General features: G+C 37.3%; 1 protein-coding gene across 1 annotated transcript in view; it reads right to left on the reverse strand.

Annotated features, from left to right (window-relative positions):
* Positions 1-2,600: 2,600 nt before the first annotated feature.
* The window catches only part of DARS1 (aspartyl-tRNA synthetase 1), a 37,817-nt gene continuing 22,032 nt past the window's right edge, over positions 2,601-18,385 (reverse strand). The window contains exons 8-16 of the mRNA XM_048309108.1: positions 10,935-11,046; positions 9,027-9,161; positions 8,001-8,148; positions 6,937-7,083; positions 5,860-5,902; positions 5,145-5,225; positions 4,507-4,618; positions 4,047-4,118; positions 2,601-3,241 (exon numbers count right to left, since the gene is read on the reverse strand). Of these exons, the coding sequence (XP_048165065.1) occupies positions 3,150-3,241; positions 4,047-4,118; positions 4,507-4,618; positions 5,145-5,225; positions 5,860-5,902; positions 6,937-7,083; positions 8,001-8,148; positions 9,027-9,161; positions 10,935-11,046 (942 nt within the window). The 3' untranslated portion in view covers positions 2,601-3,149. The remainder of the gene's footprint in view (positions 3,242-4,046; positions 4,119-4,506; positions 4,619-5,144; positions 5,226-5,859; positions 5,903-6,936; positions 7,084-8,000; positions 8,149-9,026; positions 9,162-10,934; positions 11,047-18,385) is intronic.

The following is an 18,385-nucleotide window of genomic DNA, read 5'->3' on the forward strand; positions in this document are numbered from 1 at the left end:
GCTTCTGGTGAGGAAATTGCATATTTTCTGAGACCGTACTAGCAAAAATGTGCACAAGTTGGTTGTGAGGCTTGTTTTAAAAGAAATAATCCATCCTAGGTAATTTCTCTCTCTCAAAAAAAAAAAAAAATCTACTATTACCCAAAGAAGAAACAGTAAATAAAATCTATTTAGCGAAGTTTCTGGAACCCCAGTATGAACCAGTCCAAGGCAGCCATATGGTGTTCCACAACAGATATTGTCAAGGCATTCTCCTCCATCCCTTTATTTTGCATGGAGTGGTGTCCAATATGCCTGGAATTGACAGGCACTGGGTGAGAGCACAAAGCTTTCCTGCTTTTCCTTTCCTTCTCCCCTGGCCCACTGGGCAGGGAGCAAACATCTGTGTGGTGCTGCCCAGGGTTACCCAGCAGGTGTGGGCAGCCATGGGGAGCCAGGCATGCACTCGGCTGCCAAAGGAACAGCCCGAGTCCTCTTTCCCACTGGGCAGATTCAGACAGCTCAGCAAACACAGATGGGTTTTCACAGGAAAATGGTGCAGTTCAACTTCAGAAGCAAACTGAAGCTTTGTTTTGAGCAGACTCCCTGGCCACTCCTAACCAATATGCTTTAACGTTCCTTAAAACCAGTTTAGAAAATTGCACTACTGTATTTACCATCTGTATATTATGAAAGAAAACAAAACCAAAAACATTTTACCTGGTGGAGAGGCAGCAGCAATGAACTCGTTGTAAGCTGCTAAACTTCCTGCAAGTTACTGGAAATAAAGAACAGTACAGGTTTTACTTTTCCAGAACTATTACACCAGAGTTGCTACCTATCAAAACACCATAAAGGTCTGGAATTATTATTTGCAGGGTTTCAAACTACGTTCTAACACTGTGCAGCTCCCGCTAAAGTATCCTGTTAAGATGACATTCAGGACAAATGCATTTTGCATTTTGATTTATGATCATAATTATTTTCTGTTAGCTAAGAAAGGCTGCATGAAAGGATTCAGCATACAAAAGAATCGGGGCCTCCATCCGAATTCTTGTTCTTGTGCAGTTACTGTGAATAAATCAAGCTACAGCCTAAGTTTAAATAGCTCCTAACAGAATTGGTGTAAGCACAGTTGTTACAGGCATGTATGCACAAAACTTGCTGCCAAATCAAGAGCAAAAAACAGCACCCAGGATATTTTTTTGTGGACAGGAAATTTAAGTCAGTAATTTTGCTCCTGGTTAGAAGAATGCACATCCGAAGTGGAATATATTACCAGTTCTGTATGAACAAAAGTAATTAAATAAAATTCATTCCAGTTGGCTTAGCTAAATAAACAACAGTTTTGAAACTTGGATCCATCAGTACTAAGTCTGTGACAATGAGCTGTGTTTATAATCCACTTAGCTTTGCAAAGTACAACTGGGTACAATGTAAGATTTTCAAGTTAATAATTTGGGGAGGATTCCACAGTAAATTAATTACAACAGACTCATAAACAAAGCTCCAAAGTGTTATTCCTTGAATTGTGTGACTTCTAAACAAAGTTTAACTTCTACATTTCCAGTACTTTACCTGACCTTTAGTATGATTGTTTTCTAATGGAGAACTCTTGTCATAAGACATTAAAATTAAGTCTTGTTCAATGGCAGCTGCAAAGATGATTTGCCCTTTTGTGAAACTCTATACAATTTATACACAGCCTCACTGACCTTTCTGTAGCAGAACCAATATGTGACTTCTCTGACATTTAAAAATCAAGGTAGCAACAATAACACAGAATCATCCAAACCGTACCTCCTACTGAAAGCTTGATCATGTAAAATGTTAAACAAAAATTAAGTCAGGAATTACAAATATGTATGAGTATTAGAGTAACTATTGCAGTACCCAAGTCAGGAATTTAATCCTTTGGTCTTTGGCAGCAACACTTACAAAATGTTTTAAATTTGAAAACCAACTCTCAGATGCAGTCCACAAAAGGAAGTTTCAGATACACTGGTGCCTCTGCAAATGTAAGGAACATCCTCTGGGTTGAGAGGAAGAGGACGATGAGAAGTAGCTTTGTGCACTGCTGCAAATTGAGGAGTTCAAGTAAGTGAATAATCTAAGAAAAAGTATGTCTACAAAGAATTTCAGAAGTACTCTGCCTTACAGAAACATTCAGTTTCTCTACGTGCACAAATATGGGCTGTTCACAGCATTTATAGATTAAAAAAACCTCTGAAATAGGGTGGCTTACATAATTTGGGTTTTGTTTCCTTGGTGCATGAAATCCTTGTTTTGTTTGTTAGCCCAGAGGGTGGGTCAGGCAGGAAAACACATGACCTGCTCTCAAACTCACTATCCATTTATTTTCTGAGAATATTGTATTTCCCTTATGTATTCCATGAGCATGTGCAAACTTGCAACCATTCTCAAATAGTAACATAAAATAAAGACCATGCCTATGGATTTTATACAGCTTTCAAAAAAAAAAAAAAAAAAGGGGGGAGGAGATAGAAAGAAAATAAATTTAAACTTTAGACAGTTATTACATCTGTAAAAAAAAACAAACCAAAAAAGCCTTATTGATTCATTATTATCTTGTGAGGAAACAAAGCAAAAAACCAGACAGATTTGTATCTAATTTACTTTGTGAGCTTTATTTCAACCTGTTTTAACAACTTCTTATGAAGACTTCTTGTTAAGAATGTTCTCACCTGCTTCCCTACCTGACACTCACGTAAATGATCAACTGCCTGGTCTCTCCAGATTTTTAAACTGCAAGCATCCAGTCACTTTATCTTGGAGCCAGTACTTCAGAATATTCAATCTTGCTGATGTAAGTTAAAAATGCAAAATGGTTATTGCATAATTTATTAAAATGTTTAGAAAAATGATACGATTTAATGTGACACTAAAATGCTAATTCAAAGTATTCCATTTTCATTAAAAATGTGCAGTTGCCAATACAAAGAGTCTTGATCCATTAAAATAGTTTACTTTAAATAAACAACTAAGGATAAAAAAAATTACTGTGGCACTTAATAAAGGAGAATTTTGTTTTTAATTGCATATCATAATGCTCAAATCAATCAATACACGTTCATCAGCAGCAGGGGCTATGCCTGCAGCCAGATCCTATTTGCCTGGCAGAGCATTCCCAACTCTCAGAGCAGCTTCTGTCAGGGCGTCAGGCGTTTGGGATCCCTCGGGAACATGGAGGTCTGACGGACGTTGTGTAGCCCCAGGTACAGCATGGTTACTCTCTCCAGCCCTACAACAGAGGAAAACAGCCCAGCAACACAGTCAGTCTTTGTTCAAAACCCTTAAGGAGCTGCAGGTGCTTCCCAGCTGAAGCTAGCCTCACACAGCAGTGTGAGCACAGCGTGAGCTGTTCCCATTATGGAACTTCCTAATCCATGGGGCTATAAGCACCCCAGCCATGATGGGGTGGAACCAGATGCACACTTGTTCTTCCATACACCTCCTACGTTAAGGTTTCCACCAGGAACAGCTTGAACCCAGGGTTAATTCTTGTGATATCTCCTGTTTGGCTGGTACCTTGCCACGAGGACCATCTACTCTGAAGAAAAGATGTAGCTTCAGCTTCCTTGGTGTCACTTCTAACTGGCCTAAATTATATTGGATTACCTGCAAATGTTGCATGCTCCCAAAGAGAAGAAGCAATCACTTATTTCTCCTCACTACAAAACAGCTTTGTCAAATACACAGAGACCAGTGGCTGCTGGTATGATGGTGACTTTGATAAATCCATACATAATACACTTTTCTTGCTTCCTTAAATTTTCCTCATTGGTCAGATTTGAAAGTGATGTGCCTGGCTAGTGAGGTGGCACCCTTGCTTGTGATCACCTCCTTTTTAAACTTGCCAGACTGTGCCATTAATATTTTGCCTATTTATTTTATGATGATCCTTACATTTGAGCTTCTCTCCTTAAATTCTCCAGGATAAACAGCCCCACTAATTTACCTAACAAGGTCACTATTCTGAATTTTATACTGAGCTCTCCTTGAGACTGAGCAGTATAAGTTAGGCTAAATAAAAACCAGACACTTACCTATTCCACCACCTGCGTGAGGAGGTGCACCAAACCGAAAGGAGTCAATATAAGCCTTTATTTTCTCCAAATCTAGAAAGGAAAAATACTGGTTTCTCACCTGCTTAATAAATCCCAAGCCAAACAGACAAGTGACTGCAGGACTACAAACATAACAAAAAATTTACAAACTAACAGTGAGGTTTTACTCACTGAACATATAAATTGTCCAGGGCTATCTAGAAATTATGACTGTAACAGTTCTGTTATATAATATTGTTAATAACTATTCAGCAAGGTGTTGCTGGGAGACTCACTAGCTTCTTAATACCCCACTCTATATGGTTAAACAGAATTAGATGGATTAAGAATGAGACAGTACTGTGATTTTACCACTCATATAACAAATTCTGCCCCAAATTCTTCCTCTAAAGGACACAAATCCAACCATGACTTATGTTCTTTTAAACTGTCTTGTTACCAATGCCATGATGCTTTGCTCTTTCTGTCAGCAGCTGGGGGTCATGAATTCTCTGAGCTCCAGACAAGATCTCCTCCCCTCTCATGAACATATCATACGAGTTAGAGGTTTTCTGGAAACACAAAAAGGAGTTTAATTCCTACCTACAGTTACTGCATACGTTGCAAATATTCACCTCTCAATAACTTCACTTACGATATCCAAAGCTCTAAAAATGACTATTTTCTGCTAAAGTGTCTGCTTAAAGTGTCTGCTGCCCTGGAAGAATGTTTTTGCCACTTTTCAGTGATGACAGCAGTGTTTGACCATGGAGATCTCTTCATAAAGCTCTCGCAGCTTTTGCTCATTTCTTTCTGGTATGTTTTCACCAGTAAAGAGTAACTGAAAACATCTGACAAATCATGTAACCCTGACCTGATCTTGTTATCAGAATTTTAATTGTAACAGCAGATCATAGGGGGGCTGGAACTAGATGATCTTTAAGGTCCCTTCCAACCTAAACCATTCAATAATTCTATGGTCATATAAATATACTTTATCTGCATTGTCAAGTTATCCCTACAGGGAATAATAAAAAAAAAAAAAAGGAAAAAAAAAGGAAAAAAACCCCATTGACAACAAGAAGGCATTTTACTTACAGGGTTGGCTGGATCTGGCATTGTATAAAAAGGCCTCACAGCAAGAGGATATTTGTCAAGAATATAGAAGTCTGTGTCATACTGAAAGAAGGTAATTTAGAACAATTAGTACAAGAGAAAACTACACAAAGAACAAATTACAAGAGAAAGACAGAACCAGTGAATCTTTGAAATAAAATTTTTAAGAATTCCCCAATAACTTCCCACAATATTGTCTAAGTTATCAATAAAAGTGGTGCATTCTTTCTCAGTTTTTCAATACTACTTCTAGTGTAAACTTACAAATGTTGAGCAGTAAAATGTGTTGCTCTAACAGGTACTTTCTTTTTTCCTCCCAAAGGTCTCATCTTCTCATAGATTTTGTTAGAATTTGGTTTGCCTTTTTATTTTTTTTAATTCTCCTAAGAACTGGCTTTGGAACACACTACCCTGTTTGGTGTCCTCAGTATAACATATGATAGAAATAAATATAAAAGATTGAAAATGGTTTGAAACAGCTTATTAATGACAAAGACAAAACTGACAGTAGATGAAATACACAGCACCAAAATGGGAATGCAGTCAGACAATTAAAAAACGGTAATCACCAACTCTTCACAACTTCTGCGTGTTCTGAGATACTGTCTACATGTAGGTATTTACATCAATCCCATAACTCTACAACATTAGGTTTCAGATTCAGTGACAAATTTATTTATTCTAAAATAATTGTTACCTTTTCCTTTACCAGGCGTCCCAGGAGTTTTTCATTAGGTGTGCTGAAAAAGATTATCAACATTAAAATGAAGTAATTTAAACTTGTACTGCTTATATACTTCATAAAGCCCAAAAGACTACAAGCTACAGAGCTGCTGCACCCTGACCCTTAAAAATCTAGTACTTGTTTCTGACTTTTCTGGGTTGTGCACACAGAAATTGCAGAAATAAAGTCTATTTATTTGTTTCTAAATATTTTGTATTGGTCCTAGAAATCCCTTAAATTAACTGGTACCTAAGGTCCTAGAAATCCCTTAAAGTAACTGGTACCTAAAAATATTCTTGCTCTTAATATAACTTCTTCCTAGTCACCATACTGTGATTACGGAAGAACTGTGTACTCTATTTCCTATTGCCATACATCTTGTGTATGACACAGTGAGAAACACCATGAACAGTTGTTGAGCAAACAATTTTCCTCCATCAAACTCTTATGATTGAAACTTTATTTGATGCACAGATCATTTAATTTAAAATCACACACTACCCTAATGATGCTGGATATATTATGGGGTAGAACAGAAATGTTTTAATTCATTAAATGTCTTTAGTAAAGTTTATATATAAACTGCTAATTAAACCATCTCTCAGTAAATTAATGGGAATTTATCAAGATTGTTTAATCATTTTCCTGAGAGGTGGAAGGAAGAAATGGAAAGGTGTTACCTAAAAGAAAGACCTTAAGGCAGCAGAATTTTTTTGTTTAATCCTATTCAAAGACATGTGACAATTCACGTGAAGGACTGCAATTGCTGGACAAACAAACACTTCTTTTCCTTAGAAGGTTCAAGTTGCTGTCACTTTATGTTGTCGGTTATTTTCTTTCAGATTTCAGAGTTTGTACCCATAGCCTACATTAAAAGAAAGGACTATTTTCACATCCACTCATTTACTTGTCAAGAGATCTGGACAGAAGCGCTGTTTATTCCTCTAACAGCTGTGATTCCTTGTTGAGGGCTGTCAGGTGCACAGTACAAAATGACACTTCACTACCACTTTCCCAAGACTCTGACACAGTCAAGGTACTGCCAAGTACCTCAGATCCTCTTCATCACCCATCTCCACACCAGCCTCTCGCAGCATGGCCACACCTTCACGGTATTCCAGCCTCAGAGTTGGCTCCAAAAACTTAAATGGCTCACATGGGAACTGTTTGCTCACTGTCTGAATTTCAGTCTGGAATCTATAGATGAAGAAACAAGAACAGAAGCCAAATACAAAATAGTCAAGAACTTGCACCTAATAATGATTTTGTGATTTTGCCACAAGAGGTCCCTCTTGCAATATAAAAACTGTATTAAAGCCACTTCTGGAGAAATTCTGTAATGAATTGTTTCAACAAAGTTAATGCATCTACTTCAAGGATGCTGATATTTCACTATTCAGTTTAATTCCTTTTGTAAGAAATAATCGACTAGGTCAAATTTTCACAGTAAAGGCACTGAGAAATCATACCTTTGATTTGTAGTATTTACCTGGGTTCTTTTCTGATCTGAGTAATAATCAAATATATACAAGAAATTTCCCTCTGGACAGATAAAGATTTGCATTTCTGCTGGCAAAAGAGTCTAATTTGTAAGCAAATGGAAACCACTTTCTAAACTTCTAGCCTGGCTTTTTAATGAGTTAGACTGTGAATAATGGAAAATAATCCTTGGTGTTATCATGGAACAAATGCAGGCTGGTACAGTAATTTTTATTCAGGAAAACTTTCTTATATAGTAAATATTAAAATAATTTTTGAAATAGAAAAATCCACCAGTAGTGGCACAAAAAGAAGGACATTCTAAATTACTGACGCATCACTACTCTTAGGAAGTCCTTTCAACAGCAGACAGCAAGCTTCTTAGTGCAAGCCAGCATACTCCAGGAGATGCTAAAAGTAGTTTACTGGCCTATGGCTTGAGTGAACTTTCAAAGTCAGGCACAAAGAAATAGTTGAGAGCAAAGCAAAAATATGTTTTGAAGTTGTGCTGTAAATCAGATCGCCAATGATCATCTGACAAACTGAGGATAAAAGGCTTGCCTACTTCATACCACAGTGCAAGAGATGTCAAATAAAGAAAGTTGCTCATTAAAAGAAGGAAGTGCTCTTATTACCTTTCCTGAAGCCCCTTGAATATCTGCACCAAGGTATCTGCAATCTCATCTACCACTTCATGATAGTGATAATTAAAAGCCATTTCAATATCCAGACCAACAAACTCAGTCAGGTGTCTGTGTGTATTGGAGTCCTCAGCTCTAAATACTGTAAAAGTAAACAACAGAAATCCTAACTGACCTGAAATTATCATTCCAGTTGCAAAAATAGCAATCATTAGCATTTGGATTAGATAGACATGATGACTTTAGACGTGAAAATTCTCACTGAAAGACACAAATGAAACCAGCAGCCTCAGAGCATCATTTATAACAGTGACAGCATTACTGCAGCTGTAGTACTCAAAGGATACAAGACAGACACAACCCATAGAGAGGATTTCCAGTTAGACCCACAGACACAAGTGGAAAAAACAGACAAGTCTGCAAGCACACAAGAACTTTCAGATTTGAAAACCACCTTTTTCACAGGAAATGGACTTCTACACATGTGTGTCTTCTGGGATGGGTACATGAGTCTAATATAAACACGTCTTCCCATAAACCATGACTCATCTGTTAGTGATTACCATGAAATTTAAGATCTTCTGAATTACTTGGAATTTTTTTTTTTGTTTTATACACTGTTATTTACTTGTTTTCCAGCATTTAGAGGCTATGTATCTTTAAACCATTTGAGGTCTTCGAAGAAAACCTGTTGTATTGCCACCTAAAGAGGCTATGTCCTATCAGCTTCTGAGAAAGAGCATGGGACTAGAAATCATTCATTTTTTTTATTATTAACTAACAGCCCAGTTAAAAGTAAGCTTGTTCTAAGTAATGTTGTTTGGTACATGTACAGCAACTTCTCTGTCAACTTTACTGTCATCAGTTGGCTCAGCTGAAATTCGTGTTTGGCAAGTAAAACTACACCAAGTGAAACCATTCAGAGCTTTAGTGTGTGTGTGTGTTATCTTACTTGTACCACAGCTGCTAAAAGCCACCAGGGCACACTTCACACATCGCATAAAGCAAAACTTTTCTTACCTGGCCCAACGCAGAAAACCTTTTCAAAGTCAGCACATATACACATCTGCTTGTACAGCTGTGGGGACTGAGCCAGGTAGGCACTGGTTTTGAAGTAAGATACAGTAAACACATTGGCTCCTCCTTCACTGGCAGCTGGAAAGCAAGTGCTTTAATAAGGAATTATTGAAATAAAATTAAACAATTATTAAAATAAACGTGTAAAAAATAAAACAGAGGTAGAATGATAGATGATTGGTCTTACATTTAAAGATCAGAAAGAGATTTTTCTTCAAAGCATATAAGAGGAAAAGGATATATTTGCATCCATCTACTCATGCCAACGTAAATTTTGCAGCTCAGGACTGTCACACCTTGCAAATCTGCAAATTTAGTTGGGGTAGTTTAAAACGTTACTGTTCCAGCTGACCTTCACCTTAGAGTGAGAACAGCAGAGAATACATGTCTGTATCAACACATCTACCAGCACCCCCATATTTTTGTGGAAACCAGTCTCTGCCAGCTGCTCAGGCTGCCAGGGGTTCACTGCAGAGCTTAAGATCAAAGTGCATATCCTGTTTCGCCAGGACCATCCTCTCTAACTGAAGGCATAAATATCTCTCACAGCCAATACCAGCCTTACAAGAGGGCATGAGCCAAAGCCATAAAGCTTCTTCTCAGTTTGAGGCAATTTTCACAGAAAGCTACAGGAACAAGGATCACATGCATTTGTATTCCTTACTGCAAAGCACCTACCAAAACTGCACCACTTTACCTTGCCAGTTCCCAGCGTGTGACATGACAGGTGCAGTGGCCTAACACAGGTAACTTTTAAACCCTCCAATCTTAAAACAGTTATGATGTTTAAATTGTAAGTTTAATAAGGATTGCATTGACTTAACTTAGCTGATTTTACAAAATATGGTCTCATCCAACCTTTGATGATTGAAAGCTTGCTTGCTTTCAAAGGCAAACTGCACACTTCCTCAAAGGTCCTACATAAATAAACTACTTGGGAGCCTTTTAGTACTTCATACTATATAACTGTCTCCATAGGAAAAAGTCATCCAATCTTCTAGTTCAATGACAATTTTCATGTTGAAAGAATAGTTGCTTACATGCATTTTGTAAAAAAGCTCATTTTTTATCTCAATCAAGAACTGCCTTCCAAAATATAAATACAGAAGCATTAAATTCAGTAAGCAAAATGTGTGCACTTTATAAATGTACAAACAATAACACAATAACACAAATGTTCTGCTCTAATTTTCCATGCCATGTATCTTAGTGGCATCAATAAAACCTCAAAGAGCACCAATAAGATAGAAGAAAAACCCCCGTCAGTAAATCAAGGCATTGGACTTTTGAAAACAATACAGCAAACCAAAAGAACTAGAAGCAAAATCTACATTTCCAGACTTTAAGGCTGAAGCTGTTATTCCACACTGTCAAAAAGAAAAAGGTCTACCACCTTGTATTTTGCCACATTCTCATTGCTAAAGAAGTGACAAATTGTGCCATATAATGGCATCATATTTTATACCATGTTTTTTGCTACATCTTTATGATGGAATCCGCTTTTAATCTAAATTAGAGTGGTATTTTTTTATACTGAGAATGGAAAAGGCAGTGCTCAACACTGAGAACACTGACTGGAAGAATAATGCATGTGATCAGGATTAAACAATTAATTGCCAATTACATAAACGAGGTATATATAGTATTTTTCTTGCCATTCTTTTAACAGCCCAAGTCAGGAGAAGAGTAAAGAACAACTCAACACCTGCTAGAAGTTTGCTACGTTGTATCTAAGATAGAAAGAAAACTTTATGTTTTTTAAATAAAAACTTACTACATTTTTGTCAGATAGGTACACTGAGCAACTGGAAAAGAAGCACACCTCTAACAGCCGGATCACATATACAATACCTGAAATGATTTTGGGAGTCTGAATTTCCACAAATCCCTTGCGAATAAGAGTTTCTCGGAAAAGCTGACAAATACCAGACTGAAGGCAGAAGACTGCCTGACTAGTGGAGGTCTATAAGAAGAAGATAAAATAATGAATCCTAAGTTAGTTTTTCCTGACTCTATTACTTCTTTTGAACAGCTGGAAGGATGAATCTCTTCCCTCAAGAATACCTGATTATTGTATCTGCCTAAACAGCAAAAAGTCCAAATCACTAATTGTTTATTACACAGAAGGAAACAGCAAAGGAAACCAAAGAAATTATTAATTTCAATTTATAGCATATTCAGTTACAAACGAGGCACTATGGTCAATTCTACATTTTAAAAAAATAACTGATTTATGAGATGTGCTTCTGCAAATAAAGGTTTTATAGTAAGAAATTGAATAAAAGCACTAAATCTATTAAAAAGCTTTCAGCACACTAAACTAGAACAGCTGCAGAATACACAGTGCATGATAAAAGCAAAGCCATTAATAACTTACGTAAGGTAGAAATGTCTGTCTGTTAAAGGCTACCAAATGCAACATTTTTCATGTAAAAACACAGCCACACGTTAACCACGTACAACACTGCCACAAAAACATCCAAACCCCAAGGTTTGAACTCCCAACATTTAAGCAGCCCACATAACACCTGTTGGTATGAACTGCAGTTCTTTTTTTCACGTTACTTTAAAAGTACATTTAGCTGAAAACAGAAGCAGATTTAGCTGAATTGATCATTTTGTTTATGCATGTGACACAATTGAGCTGCTACACTAAACGTTCCTGAACACTTCTGGCATGAAGAATAAACAGCCACCTTAGTGACTGCTGCAAAGACTGCAAGGCATCAGCTCTGAACCCATATCTGATTTTGTGCTTTTCAGCATCTCAAACGTGACAGTGAGTAACCTAAAAGGGTACAGAAAGACCAACGAGTTCCTGCAAACGACCAAGAGAACAGCTCTTTACGACAACCTGCGTCACAGCACTGTTTACTTCTCTTTCACCCAGCTTTTCAGTTAGGGTAAGAAAGGCTTTGTGGGCTTTTTCACATGACTCCTACCAAACCACAAAACAAAAAACCCCCAACCAAAACAAATTATATAAGCAGCCAAATTTAGACAGACTGTCAGTAGAAACGCTGAAATAAAGCCACATCCATCATCTCTGCAAGATAAAGATAGCCCTTCACCAACAAACCCAAAGAGAAAACTGCAATAATACTGCAGATCTGTAGCTGTTTGGAGTTATTTGCCATTTTAGCTGACCAATGAAATATTTCAGGCATGTAAGTGGTTGAGACTAGTAAATAATAGCAGTTCTCACTGTCTGATAAACCACATGTCTGATAGACCACAGCCGCTACTCCAAATGTTCAAAATGAAGGAAATGAGGTTTTGAGCAACAGTTACAAAAGTACCCTAAAAGTTTTTCACCTTTTCACTTTTTCCACATTGGCCTCCCAGAATCAGACCTATGGCAAGACTGCCTGAGTTACAGGCAAAATTTGGTAGTGTTACATCCAAGTACCAGGATGATTCAAAGGGATTTTTTTTCTTAACCATCTCCTACTTGAAAGGTGATAGAGTTGACAACTTTAACAGTCACATTTGAGTTTCCCAATAAAGTTTTTGATGAACTAGACACATCTAAAATTGCTGAGAGAAGATGCGTAACATTTACATAAAGCAGGATAGAAACAGTGCCTCTTCTACATTTGGTGTGAACCAACAGTAGTTTCATGCCAGAGCAGGTGAGAACACAGTCCTAAGTCAAACAGTCCCGGGAAAAAGAAAACTGGTTGCTAAACCCGGTCTGAAAGCAATTACATGGTCTGACCTAAAACTGCGCAAGAAACACAGCCAGTCAACACCTAACACAGCTCTCCAGTAACAAAGGATCATCAGGCAGCAACTCCTCCTGTCCTTTGTGAAGATGCAGGGCAAGGACTCTGTCTTCCTAAGCCACTTAGAAACAGCATTTATGAAACCAGCCAAATTCACAGAACTGGAGACTGAAGCTTTTATTTAACTACAGCCCAAGAACAAGCTGCAATTCTCCATACCTCAAATTAGATCTGACAAGACCACTCTTCTTTCACCAAAGGTGGCTGAGTTTCAGTGTCCATTCATTCAGAGACTGCCAACATGGATAACTGTTGGAATCTGTGATACTGCAGCCCCCTTGTAAGAATTAAACAGACCACCAAGACATCTGAGATAAGCTCCTAAAGAACTGCATCTGACAATGTGCAATGGAGTTGTATCAATGGCCTCAAAAGTTTTACGTGCCACTACAGTTTCCAAGTATTTTAAAAATGGAGAAAAAACTTTTCAGATATAGTAACATTCTTTGCACTGGTGTGATGTTCAGAACACAAAGAGAACAAATTAATTTGAAGAAAATAATTCAGTAACTGAGATGCTGGTATATATAGCAGCATGTTTGGTACAACGGTAAGTAACACAGTCACAAATTGAGCTTCCACACTTAGGTAAAATACAGCAAACTAGAGACAGCTGCCAAAATTAATTGAGTTTTACCTTTGTCTTAAAAAAAGATTTTGACATGGCATTCTTTTTGTGTAGTGTTTACTCCAATATGAACCCTTCCACATACATATTGACAAACTATCTTACCTGAGACTATGGCAAAGATAGTTAATATTCCTTCAAGAGTTAAGGAGAAACAGAAACAAACTTATGAGACTTAAATGCTGTTGCCATTAACAATGTTAATGTTTTAACTCAGTCCGCAAAATTAATTTTACAGAAAAACTCATTATTTTCAATAATCACCTTTGTTACAGACAACAGAAGAAAAGTTTGGAGAACAATGCTGAAGTACAAGTTTCAGTCATAACCTAACTCTAATTTCACCTGCGTGTTTATTATTCAGATGCCACAAAGGAAGATATTAATGATAAAACTGAGCACTGTAAGATTATAAAAACAATTATAATTTTTCATTTGGCACAAGATGCAGTGTCAGAACAACAGGCACGTGTGCTACCAAATGTGTCTCAGTGGAATTGAGGGCAGTTCAAACCACCGTGATTGTATCTCAGAGAGGTGAGACCGACGCAGAGATATGAGGAGTTATGAACGTTCTCTTTACTCACACATTAGCTAGAGGATTTGTTCTGCTCTCCCCTCATTTTTGCTTTCCTGTTTGCCTGCTGTAGCTACCTATCTTCCACCAGGAGCAACCACTAAATACATAATTGGCTAAATAATGTAATCTATATTCTTTTAAGTAACATACATTAAATAATGTAACTAATTTTGCAATTCCTCTACTATATATAGGACAAATGAAGGTTTTGCTAGAAAATAGAATTTCTGTTAAATAACATTTTTTTAACCCCAAAGTGACTGAAGTCAGCTTTTATTCAAATTTCAATATTACTTACAGTATAAGAATATATGAACATGGAGTTTGTTGTCTAAATGACTGGGACTGTGTCTGTACTCACTGCCAAATCACTTCCCACAAGAAAATAAATTGTACATTTGCTTGTTCATTACCGCTTGGAACCAGTCAGGAAAAACACAGTTTTTGCAATGAGGAAATTGAATCCAACACAATGAAATCAAGCTTGAAGTAATCAAGTATTTGGAAAAAAAGTGCATTAAGATCAGTGTACAGCTGGATTATCACGTAACACAGTCTGACATCCATAAACTACTAAAAATACAGTTTAATGTTAATGCTCTACCCTGAGCAGTATAAACAGAATAATATTGACCCTAAAATGGCTTTGCTTTGGTCTCAATGAGGTGGGCATTAGCAGACAGAACTGCAGCAACAGGACTGCAAACGGCATATAATTCAAGTCACATTTGGACAGATACCATTAAGATAAAAGTCCTGCTGAACATAAAAAATAAGCCAGAGCAAGGACATCAGTCAGGTCCATTGTAAACCTGGGTGAATCTGAATTGATTTTTTCTTCAGACTTTTTCAAAGACAATCTGAGAAGTAAAACCCAAGAATTAGTGTTTCTTTCACTGGTCGTTTCTTCATTGTTTATTTTAAACAATGTAAAACTTGATAAACCTGAACCAGTATTTCAAAGAAGCAAACTACAAAAATCAGTGTTTCACAGGTCTTTTCTTCACTGCTTTTCATCTACCACAGAACTTCATGAAATAACAGTTTCTGCAGGTCTTTTTACAGACATGGGAAGTCTACACACCACCGAATACTTCAGTGAAACTCAAGAACAGCAGAAAAGTAGAGATTTAAAAACAGAATCAGGGTTCTACTTTGCCTTTTTAAACTGTTTTGGTAAGTTAATGGTAAATCAAACATCTCTACGATCAAGTGGTTTGACTTTAATTAAGCCATCGTGAAAAACAGATACTTAGGTCAACAGTGGTTTCCTCACAGTCACCTGTGGTTTTGTGAAAGAAAATCTAGTCTATACAAGGACTTTTCTTTCTTCTTACCAGCTCTCTTTTCTCTAAAACACCAACTTTTCTACTCCAAGTGTGTGATCTGTATTTTATGAGTTAACCCACCAAGAACAAGTTCATTCTTCCCCAGCAATCATTCTTTGGAAATGATTTTCAAAACCCCTCAGCCCTAAATAAACACCATTTTCTCTCCATACATCACAATAACAACTACTGCAGTAGCTTGGCATCTTGGCATTTAAGTACTTCCCATACCTAACCTTAAAAAACCCCGAACTACCAGACACTTCTGAGAGATCTTTCTCAGCAAACAAAATGCAAGACTGTTAATAATTCACTGCAATACTCAGTCTACTTTCACATGTACACAAGAGTGGAAGTCTTGCAATCTTTGCAACATACTTTGCATCTTTCATCTCCACTAATGTAATTTCCTTATTATTAATTACACTCCTTGTATTGCATCACAATCAAACCTTCCTTGGTATACATCATAGCTGGGTGGAGTGATGCTATTTTCAGAAATCCAGCTTTTTTCATTCATGTAATAACTGAGTTTCACAGCTCCACTTTATCACGACTTGGCCCCATCCAATTAACTCCTTCGTTAATAACTACTTAAAATTAGCTAATTACTTAACTACTTTACATACTGCATTTATGGACAAAAATAATTCTAGTTGCATACAAAGGACTTTTTTTAGTCTGAGCCTAACCAAGATCTGTGCGTTTAGTTTGTTAAATCTTTCTCAAAATAACAGTGTCCCTATTTTTGATGTTCAGTGACCTCCTTCTTCCTTAAAAAACTGGGGCACTGAGGAAACCAGAACTAGATGATACTTTTATCTGTGGCTGGACTCCCTCCCACACTAGTAGGAACAGATCATCACATCATCTGTTAGAACTATTCCGTTAAAATTTCTTCCCTGTTGCCTGTGACTTGGTTTTCCTAGAAGGAACAGCTATGGGAACAATGGTTTCAGATAACACGTCATGTTTTCCAATCCTCCTTAGGACATGCCTCCTTATGCTGTGCATTTGAAACACTAAAGGCTCTTTGAAGCCCCATTTGTACTCCAGTAGCTTCAGTCTACGGAACCAAATCACTGAAAATCCATTACTACTATCTCAGTTTCTTTGTATTCCTACTCTTGTGATTCCATTACATACAATGCTTAGGATATATACATCTATATATGTGTATATTTACATGCACATGTTCTCACTGAAATTTCCCCTTTCTTCACTAAATACCTTTTCTGCTTATTCAGCACTCCCTTTAGAAAACAGATTAAAATAACACATATTTAGAATCTGCTTTTGTTCTGAAACAAATAATGAAAGGTGCAACAGAAAAGACAGACAGAAATGTGACACAGTCTGAGACAGAAACTCTTCCTGTGCAGAGGAGGAAGGCAAGACAGATACCCAAGCCTGACCACAGGCAAGCTGTGACCAGATCACACCCAGCCACAGGTGTATGCAGAGGATGAAGTACTGAGATCGGGCATTTCATCCTTCCACCAATTCCATCAAAAGCTAACCTGAATTCCTGTTCAGCATGACACAGCTGTTTAGCACCACACTGCAGCAGCTGTTGGAACTAAGGAGAAAAACAGCTCCTTAACACAGAGTTAAGGTTCAGAGCTCAAAACAAGGTGCTAGACATTGCTGAAGAAATGATGTCCCAACAATGGTTGGGACACACCAGTTAGAAGAGGTTACAGCAACATCCACTTAGGTCACCAGCTGCACCCTCCAGGCAGAATACTGACAACTAATGCCCTGTTGCTGTACTGACAAAGATATTTCAGGAGTATTGGTAGGGTCATGCCAGACTACTGGATGTGTACAGGGACAGAAGAACTTTAGTCCAGCCCTTTCCATTCCATCTCTTGTGTTTATTCTAGCATGAGTCTTCCTTCTTTTTCCATTACTATTTACCTTCTTAGGCTTTGCTCTGCAGATACCCTCAACTACATTACAGCCAAGGATACCCTCCAAGCCATTTTCACCCAGTATTTTTAAATGTTATTTCCCTTTGTATAATTTCTCTGATCTCTTTGGGGCTCATGGCTCCTTCCAGTTTATTATACAGGTGTTTCTTCAATTTAATGGATTTTCTTAGGTTTCTCTGGAGTGCTGCTGGTTATTTTTATTCATCACCAGATGTTCAAATAAAGCTTGCACTTCAAGCATCCCAGATTTCTCCCTTCAATTCAGTACACTGCCTTAGCACTACATGATGATCCTTCAAATGATTTTCACTTTCAATCATTAGTATAGAATTCTTTTCATTAACAGCTTAATTTAAGACAGATGAAGAGACCAATATGATGAGATACTGAGTATCCTCAAAGGTAATCACAAACTGAAGTTACTCAGTATGGTACATAAGGTCAAGTGAAAAGCAATTAATTTTGGTACAAGTAAAACAATTGGCACAAGTAGTTTTAGTTGCTGAAACATGGAGATCAGATGTTGAAATGCTTTAAATATCTCAGTGCCAGAACCTTTCCAAATTTTCCAATAAATGACTTTTTTGTTTCATTTCTCAGGTGCAAAGATTGATTTACTGCCAAACTGCCATTATCAAGAACTAGAAGGCAGTACTAGATATCAAGAAAAAGAAAAAAAAAGAGCTAAGCACAGTCTTCAGTCAATGTTGACTAAAACTTTATTGTGGAGAGCCTGAAACGGCTAAAAAGCCTGGGAAAAGGCCAGGATGCCTCAAGTCAGTAATGGTTAGTTACTTACACACTTAAGTGTTAGCTGCTGTTTCATTAAAAAAGAATCAAAGTTCTGTAAGTAATTTAGTAGACAGTATTTTGCTGCTGATCAGAAATGGTAAATATTTGGGAGGTCTGTGAAGGTCACAGAAGGCTGGGTCTCTATGACCTGGATAAAGAAAGGTGTTTCATGTAAAAAAAAAAGGAAAATACATGACTGCTGTGGAAGAAACAAAGAGAATGAGATTGGTATCGTGGCCTGGTACAATTTCTCTG

Source organism: Corvus hawaiiensis, chromosome 7 (assembly GCF_020740725.1).
Source record: "Corvus hawaiiensis isolate bCorHaw1 chromosome 7, bCorHaw1.pri.cur, whole genome shotgun sequence".
NCBI lineage: Eukaryota > Metazoa > Chordata > Aves > Passeriformes > Corvidae > Corvus > Corvus hawaiiensis.